At 40.2% G+C, this 14,552-nt stretch overlaps 1 protein-coding gene across 3 annotated transcripts in view; it reads left to right on the plus strand.

Moving 5' to 3' along the window:
- The window catches only part of aplp1 (amyloid beta (A4) precursor-like protein 1), a 38,439-nt gene extending 29,039 nt beyond the window's left edge, over positions 1 to 9,400 (plus strand). Inside the window, exons 4-17 of one of the 3 annotated variants that reach the window (XM_086312140.1) lie at positions 1,078 to 1,190; positions 1,571 to 1,764; positions 1,856 to 2,166; positions 3,835 to 3,962; positions 4,704 to 4,778; positions 4,867 to 5,025; positions 5,194 to 5,322; positions 5,881 to 5,980; positions 6,104 to 6,271; positions 6,369 to 6,392; positions 6,508 to 6,566; positions 6,677 to 6,739; positions 6,841 to 6,984; positions 8,601 to 9,400. In XM_086312140.1, the coding sequence (XP_086168266.1) occupies positions 1,078 to 1,190; positions 1,571 to 1,764; positions 1,856 to 2,166; positions 3,835 to 3,962; positions 4,704 to 4,778; positions 4,867 to 5,025; positions 5,194 to 5,322; positions 5,881 to 5,980; positions 6,104 to 6,271; positions 6,369 to 6,392; positions 6,508 to 6,566; positions 6,677 to 6,739; positions 6,841 to 6,984; positions 8,601 to 8,702 (1,769 nt within the window). In that variant the 3' untranslated portion in view covers positions 8,703 to 9,400. The remainder of the gene's footprint in view (positions 1 to 1,077; positions 1,191 to 1,570; positions 1,765 to 1,855; positions 2,167 to 3,834; positions 3,963 to 4,703; positions 4,779 to 4,866; positions 5,026 to 5,193; positions 5,323 to 5,880; positions 5,981 to 6,103; positions 6,272 to 6,368; positions 6,393 to 6,507; positions 6,567 to 6,676; positions 6,740 to 6,840; positions 6,985 to 8,600) is intronic. The other 2 variants (XM_086312143.1, XM_086312142.1) reach the window with 2 other exon arrangements.
- The last annotated feature ends 5,152 nt before the right edge of the window (positions 9,401 to 14,552 follow it).

A 14,552-nucleotide genomic window follows, 5' to 3' on the forward strand; every position in this document is an offset into this window, starting at 1 on the left:
CATGCTATTGGCCACTAGGTGGCCAAATAGGCTAACGATGGATGAGTGACTAAATGAAATGTAATGAACAGTAAGTCAGTCTGGATTAATTAAAAACTTACATGTTCATGCATCTTACTGTGAAACCTGCTATAGCTTGTTTGATATCTACAGCAGTGCCTTTCATATGGGTTTTTCCTCATGCATGAGCTTAAATGAAGAGTAATGATAACAGTAAGAGATTAAAAGGAAACAGGGGTGTAGACTGTGTAAACTGTTCATTTCTGCTCGGTTTATTAAGAAAGGCTGTTAATATTCTGCATTTATGATCTCTGAAATAAATATTTTACATTCATTTTAAGCAAAGTACATTTTTTCTGTGTTCTTGATTTGCTACTGTAACTGCATTTTATCTGTCTAACGTGGTCGCTCATTATACATTTATGCTCTTTCGGTTGTTACTGGTGCACCGGTCTTCATTTAAGACTTCCAATTCACTGTCCTTCCTCTGATCTGTGTAATCTATGCAACGCACATCTGGTGTTCATGCACACAAGGCATCATGATAAGGTTCATCGGACTTGATACAAAAGAAAAGAAAATACCTGATTTAAATATAGCTGATCACAGCCTTGTGGTCATCTACTCTTGCACCTCTGGACCACCACACGCAACTCCTTGTTCTGTAGATTTGTACACCCCACCATGAAAAAAAATGGTGTGAGACGATGGTCCTGATTGGGCTTTTGAGCTTTTGACATAATGCACCACCTTTGGGCTTAGAAACTTAGAGACTTTTCAACTGAAAACTGTTGTTTCGTCTCTTGATCGTAGACCAAAACCATGCTCTCATCAATAGTGATGGCGTACATAAGTATGAGTAACTGCTCATACTTACATACATTATGTTTTGGGGGTTTTTAAAAAAACATTTTTTTTTATTAGGTGGAGTCCCTAAACTTTGTGTACACGCTTGCATTTAGTGTCTGCTATAGCCTGTCCGTGTTTGATATGTATTGATAAATCTATTCAAATAAGAATCTCAACTGTTATCATAGTCCTACTGCTTGACATACCTTTTTTTCTCTCCTGCTGCAGAGGGCGAGTACGTAAGCGAGGCCTTGCTCGTGCCCAACCGATGCCGTTTTCTCCACAAGGAGCAGATGGATGTCTGCGAGAGTTTCATGTACTGGCACAACATTGCTAAGGAGGTGTGGAACAGACTACTGTAGACCAATTTAAAAATTGCACAATGAAGACATGAGAGGTCAATCATTTTAAAGAAGATGAGAAATCTTTATGTGACTGACACATTCTGTAATCATTCAGCCGGCACACAATTAAAAACACTAATACAGCCAGCTAGCTCTGACTGTATTACAGTCAGAGCTAGCTGGCTATTAGTGGTCTTTGTGGTGTATTGTTCTTGATGTCATACTTCGTCAGAACTCCCACTAGAGATGATTTTCTGGCAGAGAGAGGTGCCACACTCCTTCATTTCTGTCATGAACGACGTATTTTTGACACTGTGTTGAAACACTGTGACACTATGTATTTGCTTCTGAATACACTCGAAATTTGACTGTGTTAGGAGTGCACTTCAGACAATCTGGAGCTCCACAGCTACGGGTTGCTGTTGCCATGCGGGGACCATTACCGGGGTGTTGAATACGTGTGCTGCCCGGGGCGCGGAAGTTCTGGTGATAAAGGAGAGGCAGAAGAAAGAGACGTCCCTGCTGGTCCTAAGACACTTGCATTCCAGACGAGTGGAAAACTCAGCTCTGTGTAAGATGATTCAGCTTGACCATGCAGACATGTTGTAGGTTGAGGCTGTGGTTTGTGTGAAATATTTATAGTCACCCATTTTTCCACACAGAACCAAAGTGACAGCACCCACTCCGAGCCCCTTTCCTGAAATAGATCTTGATGATGATTTGGAATTTGAAGATAATGAAGTGGTAGAAGACGAAGACGAGGACGAGGAGCAGGAGGAAGAGGAGGAGGAAGAAGTTGATGAGGATGAGGCAGAAGGAGAGGAGGAAGAAGAGGAAATGGCCACGAAGGATACAGAGTATGAATACCCTATCGACTCGGGTCCCTACCAAACATCGGACTACTTGGACACCTTCTACTATGAGAAAAGCCAAAAACCCACCACCTCTTCTCCTCTGATGAAGGGAGACAGCTGTAAGTCTGCCTCACTGTTTCTGTTCATCTTTCTATTGCTGAGAGAGAGAGAAAAAAATCATGCCCCGCTCATGGTTTAGTAACTGTTGTTACCAAAAATGTCAACTAGGTTCTCTGCCATTTCCAGACACATACGGACTCACCAGTGCGCCTCATGCTTGGATGTAGGAAATCTACACCACAGACATGCACACATGTCGGTTTCATGCTCTACTTTTCTGTAGCTCAGCTCAGTTCATGAAATGAGTGTGTGTGTGTGTGTGTGTGTGTCTGTGTGTGTGTCTGCGTGTGTGTGTGTGTGTGTGTGTGTGTGTCTGCGTGTGTGTGTGTGTCTGCGTGTGTGTGTGTGTGTGTGTGTCTGCGTGTGTGTCTGTGTGTGTGTGTGTGTGCGTGTGTGTGTGCGTGTGTGTGTGTGTGTGTGTGTGTCTGCGTGTGTGTCTGCGTGTGTGTCTGTGTGTGTCTGCGTGTGTGTGTGTGTGTGTGTGTGTGTGTGTGTGCGTGCGTGTGTGTGTGCGTGTGTGTCTGCGTGTGCGTGTGTGTGTGTGTGTGTGTGTCTGCGTGTGTGTCTGTGTGTGTGTGCGTGTGTGTGTGTGTGCGTGTGTGTGTGTGTGTGTGTGTGTGTCTGCGTGTGTGTGTGTCACATCAGTCTGGTGCATAGCACAGCAAGACCTCAGCAGGGTTCACTATGGGGCGTGCAATAAATGGAGCAATTGACCACTTCACTCTAAATTTCAGAGCAGTAAATATTGATAGTACTCATTATGTGTGGGAAACACAGTAAACAATGAAAAACCAAAACTGGTTGATCATTTTTAGTCATATTTGTGTTGGGTGATGTTATGGTGTTGTCAGTGGTTTATTTTTACTCAAAATATTTTTAACCTTCACCCCATCAGTATGTTTATCTTATACTGGACTATGAGTACTACAAACTGTGGTCTCTGGGAGTAAACAACTGCAGGAAACGTTAAAATGTAAACTGCAAAGGCAGGTTTTATACAAGATTTAAAAAATTAAAAGAAATAAATTACAGCACATAAAGAAAATATATAATTTTAAAAAATGTAAATGAATTGTAATTATTATTTTATTGTATTTAAATCAAATTAATTAAATTTGACAAATAGGTTTTAAATAAGAAAAAAACTTGTCAGGTACAACAAACTAGCATAATTATGTGGTTAGGGATTAAACCGTTTAAACTCTGTGACTGTATATTTACACTTTTTTTTTTTTTTTTACAGTTTTTTCTTTTACTTTCTGCTCATTTCAAGTAAAGGAAGCTATAAAAAAACATGAGAAAAAAATGAAGTTAAATCCAGTGGCTTAGTATTACTTGTTACCACTAGAAGTATTAATCCTAACCTTGTGTTAGATATACTGAATATATATTAATTTCATTAAAAGACGTGGTGTAACTTCCAGTCCAACCAAGCTGAGGTCAAATACTCAATCTGGGCCTCCAAGCTTAAAAAAAAATGTTATCACAAACAAATTATGAAATAGCTTGAACTCAAACATATCTACTCCAAGTTTTTTAAACATTGCTTCTTTCTTGATGGTGTTGCTCTGTGACCTGTACTGTCCTTTTTAATTGCAAGATAATTTCGCTTTGGCTCTTGCAGCCTACGTGACAGTAACAACCTGTTTCCTGTCTTTCCCATCTAGTGACTACAGCTAGGCCCACAGATGGTGTCGATGTTTATTTTGAGAAGCCAGTAGACGACACTGAGCATGCCAACTTCCTTCGTGCCAAAACAGACCTGGAGGAACGCAGAATGAAGCGCATCAATGAGGTAAATTTCACAGGGCTAAGAGCAGGCTAATGGCATCTTGGCTGGCAGGTCACACTTTTGACAGGTGATTCATTAATCTGGAATGAGATTTGCTCATCCGTTGCTCTTGTCTTCTAATCTTATTCTGAAAATGACAGTACAGTAGGCCTGTCCATGTTCAACCTCCATACAGGGGAGCTGATACTGAAAGACATTACTTAAATAGCTTCCAAGAAAATGTCCATTAGGGCTGGGTTTAAGATTTTATCGTGCGATGTGGAAATGACAAAATGTGTGAATGACAAAATTAGAAGATGTTACTCTGACGATCCTGTGACAACAAGATTTTCAAGTTGTTTTCTTACATTTCTTCACAAAACAAAGATTAAAGAAGAAAATAACTGAAGTTATTTTCTTCTTTAATCGGATATTCTTTGGATATTTGACCGGCATCTTTGGTCATGATGATAAGAAAGCTGTCACACAACTTCAAGATTGTTTTTTTTTTTTATTTGGGTTTTCTTTGTGGTATTGCATAGCACCACTGCAGTGTTTTCTTTGTTATAAATGCAGTCAGACCATGTTGTTGAACTGATGCCTAAACCCCAAAAAGAAAACCTAGTTAGCAAATACGATAGCTGTATCTACAAGTCCTATCAGTTTTGAAGTGACAAAAGATGGTGTCTTTTGTTCTCCGAGTTTCATGAGAAGACTGTCTCCGTCACACACTCTGGACACATTCTGTGTGTTTGAATCCCTCAGATCATGAAGGAATGGGCAGAGGCAGACAACCAGTCAAAAAATCTGCCAAGGTCAGAGAGACAGGACCTGAATGAGGTAAGCAGGCATTTATCAAACCCGCTTTACTGACTTACAGTTGCAGTATCCCAGATAAAATGAATAATTATGGTCTTTTCTCTACCAGCATTTCCAGTCTGTGCTGCAGACGCTGGAGGAGCAAGTTGCTGGAGAGAGACAGAGACTTGTGGAGACTCATCTTGCCCGGGTTGAGGCCATTCTCAACAACAACCGCCGCCTGGCCCTGGAGAACTATTTGACAGCTGTACAGTCTGATCCCCCTCAGGTAAAACTACCCTGGAGTACAGAGGAGGAGAGAAGACAGAGATAAACAATTGCAGATATCTTGTCGATCTGTCTATATTTATACCCGGCAGCAAATTAGAAGAGCCTTTGTCTCATTTTCTGGTATTTTACTTCTCACTCTTATCTGCTGCTGAACTGTGTCTTCCAGCCAGAGCGTGTGCTGCAGGCGCTGAAGCGCTACATGGCTGCAGAGCAGAAGGACCGCAGACACACATTGAGACATTACCAGCATATTGTGGCGGTTGACCCCCAGAAGGCTGAGCAGATGAAATTCCAGGTGTGTGTGTGAGAGCGTGTGAGGTATTTGGATGAGGTGAGCACACACCTGTGCTCTGCACACGTGAGTCTCTTGTCTGCTGACCCTGAAACACACAGAAAACAGAGAACTCAACGATGTGAGGCAGCTACAAATCCTCTTTTCATTCAACTAAAAGCAAAGCCAGTCTTATGTGACACCAAAATATTTACAATCTGGCAGCACTTTTCATTTTAATTCAGTAATAACATTTAAAAATGAACAGGTAATAATTATGTTATTGCACACTGTTAACAGTGGGTGTATTTGGTTAAAGCTAAGACTCATATTTTTGCTGTAGGGTGCTAGGGGATCAGAAACATATCCTAATAAAGAGAAAATACACTAAAGCATACCAGTAGCATATTAATATTTTGGAGGCTATACAGTAACCTGCTAAAATACACAAAAACAGGGACGATATCAGTAATAATTTGGATTACAAATGTAATATTTTAGGCTAATATCGCCCCTTTGTAACTCACATTTTAAGCTCTTTTGGTCAGAAGCATGAGCAGAATCAATTTGTATTTCCTGCAGGTGTACACACACCTTCATGTGATTGAGGAGAGAATGAACCAGAGTCTTGCCCTGCTTTACAAGGATCCTACACTGGCTGAGGAACTGCACAGTGACATTCGTAAGTTATACTGCCCTGACAGAGATTTTCGCATCTATGGCTTCTGTTCTGTGTTGTTGTTGTTGTTGTTGTTGTTTTAATGCTTTTAAAATCTGTGTTGATGACTTTGCGTCTCATTCACAGAGGAGCTGGTCAGAGCAGAGCGAGGTGACATCAGTGAGCTGATGACCACCTCCTTCTCTGAGACCCGCACGACTGAGGAGCTTCTGCCTGCTGACAGCGAGGAGGAGAAGGATGATGAAGAAGAAGAGGAGAGAGCCTTCCAGAACAGGCCCTATCCCCCTCGCATTGGTACACAGTCCCTGTTAATCATATGCACTTAAGCAAAATTTGACATCCAGGTTGCTCTCGTTAATGATGCTTTTTTCCCCCCTGATTTTCTCCATAGAGCTGCAGCCTAACAGCAAGAACGGTAAGATAGGGTTTCCTATTGTTTTAATACTGAATTTTCCTCTTTTGTATGAATTGTAGTATGTTTTGAGTTACACTTCTCATAGCTAAACATGTTGCTGCACTTTTGTCTGCAGATGATGAATATGATTACACTACATCTGAGAGAGGGCCTACTTATGAATATGAGGTAAAGGTAAGATTGTAGCCAGTCTAAAAGGCTTTTCATATCTTTGATAGACTTATGTGTGTGTAAAGGTTCTGTTTTCTGTGACCCAAAATTTTGCTTACCCTTGCTGCTCTTAGATCAACACCTCTGCAGAGCTCAAGCAGGCGATCAGACCTAATGAGATCGCTAGAGATGAACTGGTAAGAGTATATGCATTATAATTTCCTTTAAGCCAGAAAACCAATTTCTTGCCTTGATGTGTGTCTTGTGTTTATTGGCACATATTTCTGTCTTTCCACAGCAGCCTGATGCTTTGGAGACATTCAACCGTGGTGCCATGGTGGGCCTGCTGGTCGTAGCTGTGGCTATCGCCATGGTGATGGTAATAAGCCTGCTGCTCGTGCGCAGGAAGCCATACGGCACTATCAGCCATGGCATTGTTGAGGTACGACCCCAGCTAGACCATTCATTTAAGTGAAGTTCCTATGAACATGCAATTCATACTTGACCTTAAAACACTTTACTTCTACATATTAAAGGTGTTTAAACTCTTTTTAAAGACTCTTTTTAAATTTTACATTCTGATATTTAGCTGTGAAGATCATAGCAACTCACTGGAAGCATGGATGTCAATCCAAACATTTCAGGAAAGCATTATTCTTGCCAAAATGTAAAGTATGGTAACTTCCTGTGTGCTAAAATATGCAAGCGGTTGCTATTATTATTCATATTAAAAGGTTCTTGTTAACATAAAATGTATATTCAGCACATTGAACAATGTAACAACACTGCATAGATTAAGCACACTGAGAATTAGAGATTCTAACTCATAGGTGTCAAACTCTGGCCTGCGGACCAAACGCGAAGCCATACCAAATTGTTATTAGAGCTGGCTTACTGGTATTATACAGCTAATATACCGTGGCTCAGGGGGTTGGGAAGCGCATCTGTAACCGGAAGGTCGCCGTTTCGATCCCCGGGCTCTCTGTCCTGGTCGTTGTGTCCTTGGGCAAGACACTTCACCTACTGCCTACTGGTGTTGGCCAGAGGGGCCGATGGCGCGATATGGCAGCCTCGCTTCTGTCAGTCTGCCCCAGGGCAGCTGTGGCTACAACTGTAGCTTGCCTCCACCAGTGTGTGAATGTGAGAGTGGATGAATAGTGGCATTGTAAAGCGCTTTGGGTGCCATGAAAAGCGCTATATAAATCCAATCCATTATTGTTAATATATATATTGTTTAGTATTAAGCTTTGCTTGTTCCATATTCAGTTTTTCAGCAAAACGTGTTTGAGTCCATAAGAAGAGATTCATTCTTAAATCTGGAGGAAGATTTTTTTTCCAATAAATATTAATGTTAGCCCGCGACCTTGTTCCAGTTTTGAATTTTGGCCCACTGTGTATTTGAGTTTGACACCCCTCTTCTAACTGGTGATGGGCAGCTAGCTCCAGCTACACGTACAACAAGTCTTTCTATTGAGCTCGCACTAAGATCAATAACAGTACTGTTACTTTAAGATCCATATAATGATTATTATCAAGTTTTGAAATGTTTTTCAAAGTTCAGAATCTGGGCTAGACCTCAAACAGTATCCTTCCTGTCATACAGTGCGTCACTAAATGTCTTCCTGTCCTTCTTGCCTGTGTATTCAATGTTTCTAAAGCATGTAACCTCAGCATTGCTGATTCATTTGCAAATTTAAGCTGCAAACAATGTGAAAAGTTTCCAAACTTTTTTTTTTTACTGACTGTAACTGCAATCTAAGATGCCATCTATCATGTTATCATAAAATCATGCTGTTCAAAGCATCCCAGGTTTACCAACTTTTCTTAAAGACCGTGCTGTATCATCAGTATTATCCAAGTAGCTCTTGTGAGTTTCCAAGTATAAAAACTGTGTTGAATCCATCATAAAAACATTAAATTATAGTGGACCTCATCCTCTCATTCTGTCATTCTGTCACATCTAGCCCACAGTTTAGTTATATCTCAGGTCATGGTGTGATCATTGCTTCTGACTTTGTCTTTAGTGTGTTATGACTCAGGGTCTTGTGTGTCTCTCAGCAGGTTGACCCGATGCTCACGCCAGAAGAACGACAGCTCAACAAAATGCAAAACCATGGCTACGAAAACCCCACCTACAAATTCTTTGAACAGATGAACTGAAGCATCGGGGCAGCCAGCAAGTCATGCCTGACCACACGTTGTGTCCCTCGACTCTTCCCAACAGTGATGTCCCAGCTACACTCCCTATGTTGGATTTATGATATGTCGCAAATGTAAAGTAACTGAATAAGTACGGGGTTACATCCCAAACCCATTGCAAATGACCCGACAACAACCAATCATCCGATTCATCACCTATAATACTCCTTCGGCTTAGAGTCTGAGGATGTTTCTTTGCATTAGCAGTGTCACAACATTTCATAATCCTAAAACCATTCACCTCCTCCCAGTGGCATGACTTGACCTACTGCTCCTCGTGAGAAGCTGAATTTGAACGGTGCATAATGCTTTATAGTATTTATTTTCAGTAGTAGTGTCTCTGTTCAGATTGTACCACAGTTAGATGTGATGTATCTGTGTAGATGAGTGTGAGTGACAGCTGAGTTTAAACATGGCATAAATCCCGATTTAAGTAAGAGTTAGTGATAAAAACAAAAAAATATCCAGCGTATTCTCAAACTTACCTCCATGAGCTACTGTTTCATCGCACAGTGCAAAGTACGACTACATTAGGCAAGAATGGCGAGGTGTTAACTTTGAATGTGTGAGACATCAGGCTTTGATTTGAAACACAGAAATAGGCCACACTAATCGATACAGAGCTATGTGCTGGTGGTACAAAAGAAAATGTTTTTTTTTTTTAAAAAAACAACAAAAAAAACACCAAATATTTAATTTAGCTTATTTAGTCAGTGAATGAGTTTGTTTTATTTGTTCTGCTATCTAAAGAACTGTAAAACAGAATAATCAGAAGTCCGTTATTTTGATGAAAGCATGACAACTTGGTGTATGATGCTGCAGTATTTATTTGTGTTGTTCCTGTCATTGCTTTTGAAAAGTCGGAAATGTCACAGTTCAAAATGGACACTGTAAATAACGTAAGAAGTACATACTGCTAGATGTAGACATTTCTATGATTAATTTGCATTGATGTAATGGAATAATACATAAAAATAGTACATTGTGCTGTTATGAGAAGGAGAAACACTTTCCTAACATGGCTGATTGAAAACGGACTGTTGTAAAAACCAGCACAAGACAACGACACAGCAACTACTTTCTGAATGTATTTAAGGTAGATGTTGAGGCTCCATCTTCTTTTCGGTACTGCATCATTCCCTTAGAAAACCTTAGTAGGAGTAGTTAACTTCAGCACCTCCAACAGACTACATGCCTGATGCCCTTTCTCATCACCTTGTGTAGCAGCCTGTTCATCGTCACATCTTTTGGCAGGTTTGAATTAGAGCGGAGCGGCTTAACAGTTAGACGTATCGTACCGCACAGAGCAGTGAGTGGAAAGAGGGCACAGCTATAGTAATGTGAAGTGTCAGCGTGTGCAGTAACTCCCAAAAAACTGACCACACTCTGGCATGATAGTCGTACTGTTTAACACCTTTGAACACTACAACATTTGAGCATTAGTAATCTAGTATAGACGCTGTACTAAAGTTCCTATCATCATCAAGAAGCTTTTTCACTAAATGATTCATGGTAGTTTGTCATATTTATGAACAACATAGTACACCATATAGGTACTACGAAAAGGGACTGCCCCCCCCCCCCCCCTTTTTTTTCTGATTAATTGTTAAGTGCTTAGTGTATCGATTTGATTTCATTTAGCAACATCGTGTCAGATCGTCTAGGTTAAAAAGGTCACGTTGTGGGATGTTGCTTTTGATTCATCAGTCTTTAACTATGTGCGACATAGTACAGATAATCAGTACCAAAATCAGGTTAGAGTTTATTTGTTTATTTCTGGGTGACATTTACTGTAAAAACAAAAAACAAAGACAGCAAGAAAGAAAACACTGCAAAAACTCAAAATCTTACCAAGTATATTTGTCTTATTTCTAGTCAAAATTATCCCATTACACTTAAAATAAGACACAATCAGCTACAGGGCAACATTTCAGTAAGCTAAAGGAACTTGTTTCAAGACAGTGAATCTTGAAACTAGAGAAAAACTAGAGATTTTTCACTTGTTCCACTGGCAGATTTTTTCACTTATTTTAAGCTAAAATATCTTGTATTAAGTGAAAAAATCTGCCAGTGGAACAAGTGAAAAATCTCTAGTTTTTCTCTAGTTTCAAGATTCACTGTCTTGAAACAAGTTCCTTTAGCTTACTGAAATGTTGCCCTGTAGCTGATTGTGTCTTATTTTAAGTGTAATGAGATAATTTTGACTAGAAATAAGACAAATATACTTGGTAAGATTTTGAGTTTTTGCAGTGAAGCGGCTTTTGTTCACTGTAACGAACGTTAGATTTGTTTTTGTGTGAAGCTTGTTTTGAAATAAGCGAGAGATTTTGACTATTGGACTATCCAGTCTTCTGTTCCTTCTTGTTAGGTGCGTTCATTGCAGGTTGCGGTCGTGTTATGACAGGTAAAGAGAAGTCATAGCTCCTGTATAATTTGTACAGCTACGTTAGTGAATGAAAACATTGTACGTTCGCAGTTTAAGTCAGTTGATCTTGTAATGATACTACTGAAACCATAGATGAGAATAAGCTTGCCTGTGTTTCCCAAACCACTGAAGGTTTCCTACCAGCATTTAGCAGACTTAGAACGGTGTATACTGTAGTTCCTCAAATCACATTTGTACTTCTGTCCTCTGTCGAATTCTAGACTTCTTTGTTGGTCTGTCCCCCTTACTTCCCAATGAACTATAAACAATGTTATTGAAATTTTAATTGCTGCATTATTGCCTTTTACAATGCTGTGTTTTGGATGTAATGATTCTGTATTTTTTATTTGTATGTAATAATCATTTGGATCAAGGGTCATGCTTTTCACGTGTAATTTTAGAAGCTTGGACAAGAAACACTGACAAGTAAATGTGAACTACAGACAGACACATTGCCTCTGCCTAATTGACAAGGGGTGGCACTAAGCACAAGATGAGCCAAATTGATCCAATTGTGTACAGATTGCTAAATGTTAGACGCCGATCCCGTCTGTCTGGTTTCAATTACACTGCAGGATTTTAGGGGTGTTGATAGCAATGTTGGTCTTCATTTTCATTAAGAGTTTTAACCAAAGACATGATCCATAAATAATGAGACAGATCATCAAATTTGGCAAAATGTTTTCCTGTGTAACTGTACTGCAAGCAATCTGACAAACTGAAACTGGTGAAGCTAATTAACAGTCTAATAAAAATGAGTGACCCATAAAATATTGTCTCTGCTTTTTAAATGTGTTTATCGTGGGGCGATCGTGGCTCAAGAGTTGGGAGTTCGCCTTGTAATCGGAAGGTTGCCGGTTCGAGCCCCGGCTCGGACAGTCTCAGTCGTTGTGTCCTTGGGCACGACACTTCACCCATTGCCTACTGGTGATGGTCAGAGGGCCCGGTGGCGCCAGTGTCCGGCAGCCCCGCCTCTGTCAGTGCGCCCCAGGGTGGCTGTGGCTAGAATGTAGCTTGCCATCACCAGTGTGTGAATGTATGGGTGGATGACTGGATATGTAAAGCGCTTTGGGTTCCTTAGGGACTAGTAAAGCGCTATATAAATACAGACCATTTACCATTTACATGCGTGTTTCTCTGTCTATACAATGTACCAGGGTCAAACAGATGGCCTACAGGGTTGATGGCTCTGAAAAAAATGGTGGATTTTTCATTTTGTTTTGAACCAGGAAGCATTGTAAAGCATGACTTTAATGACAAAGCACACCATGAGAGCTGTCCAAAGACATTACTTATTGCATAGCCTACCACACTGAGCTAAGATCAGTGATGATGCATTTCTTTGGTTAACTACATTAACATTTCTTTGTAATCTGGGTCTTCATCATCTTTTATCTGAAAAGATGTTACTCACACTAAAAGAGAGAGTACATATATATATATATATATATAAGTTTTATATGCAGTGCTTGTGCTGGTCCAGCGCAAAAGCACAACAGTAGTGAGTTAGACATAGACAGCACTCCTCTTTACCACAATCGCATGAAAGGAAATTCACTGTCATGCTCCTCACGAAGGCAAAATGAATATTGAATTTTGATCACCTTGTAACTTGTGCAATACAACCTATGATGTAAAAGCCACAGTCAAAGGGGGGAAATCTGGCTTACTCACACTGGAAAATTAGCTTCTTTTCTTTTTTTCTACTACAGGCTCGTTTTTCTTGGGAAAGAGAAACCTAACGTAAAATCGGTTTACACTGTTTCTTTTGCTAATTAACAGTATGTTAGTTTCATTAGTGAATTGCCTGTTTTTCTTAACTTAAAGGTGCAAGTTTTCAACGTCCTGCTCACTTGTGTGCCACGCATTGATGTAATATTTGGTAGTAAGACTTTCTGCATGATAAAAATCTTAACCAAGGTTAAGATAAGGTTTTCTCTCAGCTTTCAGTATGGAGTTTCAGTGACTCCTAAAGCCACACTGTCACTTCTGTGAAGCCAAAATTGCAGTTCACTTCCTTTGTCAGGAAAAGCTACGATGATACCATCATTTCTTTAACCTCTAAAAACAAAACTGTTTCAACAAATACACTTGAGCTCAGCTTTAGATGACTTTTGTATGGGGTGTCAGAGTGGAAAACTTTTACCTTGCATTGCAGTTCTAGACATATACAGTACATACAGTTCTAATTACCCATTCATTCTAATGGGTATTTAGTACGTTAGTAGCTTACTGGTATTTTCCTTTGAAATGAATGTCATGCAATGAGTAATGCTATACTGTAAATGCGCTGTGTGTGTTTTTCTTTTTTTTTTATGCCTGCTTTTTTTTTAAAAAAATTTAATTTTAAAGTTGCCTTGACACAGTTCTCAAGTAGCTATTCACCTGAGAGTCACCAGCGTGGGCAGGTCTCACATTTCCTTCACCCACAAATTACAAAGAAGTGTCAAGCCCCAGCCCCTGTCTTTACACAGGTTCACTTCTTCCAAACCACAACACTGACGGGTAGTCCTGCTTACCCAGATTACTGTGAAAACTCTGTGTGGCTGTACAGTGACAGTTTGCCATTGATGCTTCCAACACACATAACTCATCTTGGTAGTGGTTCCTCTGAAGTCAACTGCTCACATACCGCTACTGTGGTAATGTACGACAACTCATATTAAACCAGACTTTAATCAAGTTGCATTCTGAGTGTGCTTTTTGTTTAGTTCAGTAACGCTTTGATTCATTCAACAAAACAACAACATGAAACTCCTTAAAATGCAGAGATTAAAAGCCTCCGTAGGTGGATCAAAGATGTTACTGCATGAAATGCGCATTTGACCAAATAAAAGATAAATCTCATTTTTATCATATGACACGTGGGCGGTGGACGCACTAATGTGGAATGTGCAGATGAGCGCAAGTACCCCACACGGTTAGACACCTCGGTGAGTCAGCACTGATGATGGGTAAAGTGTCTGATGGTGATTGTCAACTGACGGCGGGTGGGACAGCAGGTGTTGAGGAGTGGGGTGTTAGGGGGGCCTGAGAGTCTTGAGATTACTGGTAGGTGAAGCCCTTTGCATCAGTTCTGGCTTTTTCTTCCTATATAGTGCAAGGTGACATTTAAGCATTGGTATATTGCTAATTTCACTGAGAGGAATCGATGAGATCAGACTGTCCAGTGGTTTGAGCAACATTTGACAATAACTGCACAAACAAGGGTGTGAAGAATAGCCCCCAAATGTCACCGACTTTCTTGTAAGCATGCACACAGCACGATACCTATACGTGATTAAGCTACCACGAATGGTCAGATATCGTATATTACATCGCGGAATTGTAACGTATGGCAGTAATGCACTAATAACTGCGAGAAAACCTCTTAAATAAAAAAAGTA

Source organism: Aulonocara sp. 'chitande type north' Nkhata Bay, linkage group LG11, assembly GCF_057382095.1.
Source record: "Aulonocara sp. 'chitande type north' Nkhata Bay isolate Kocher_YH1m ecotype deep benthic linkage group LG11, A_spYH_male_GT1.1, whole genome shotgun sequence".
Taxonomy (NCBI): Eukaryota; Metazoa; Chordata; class Actinopteri; order Cichliformes; family Cichlidae; genus Aulonocara; species Aulonocara sp. 'chitande type north' Nkhata Bay.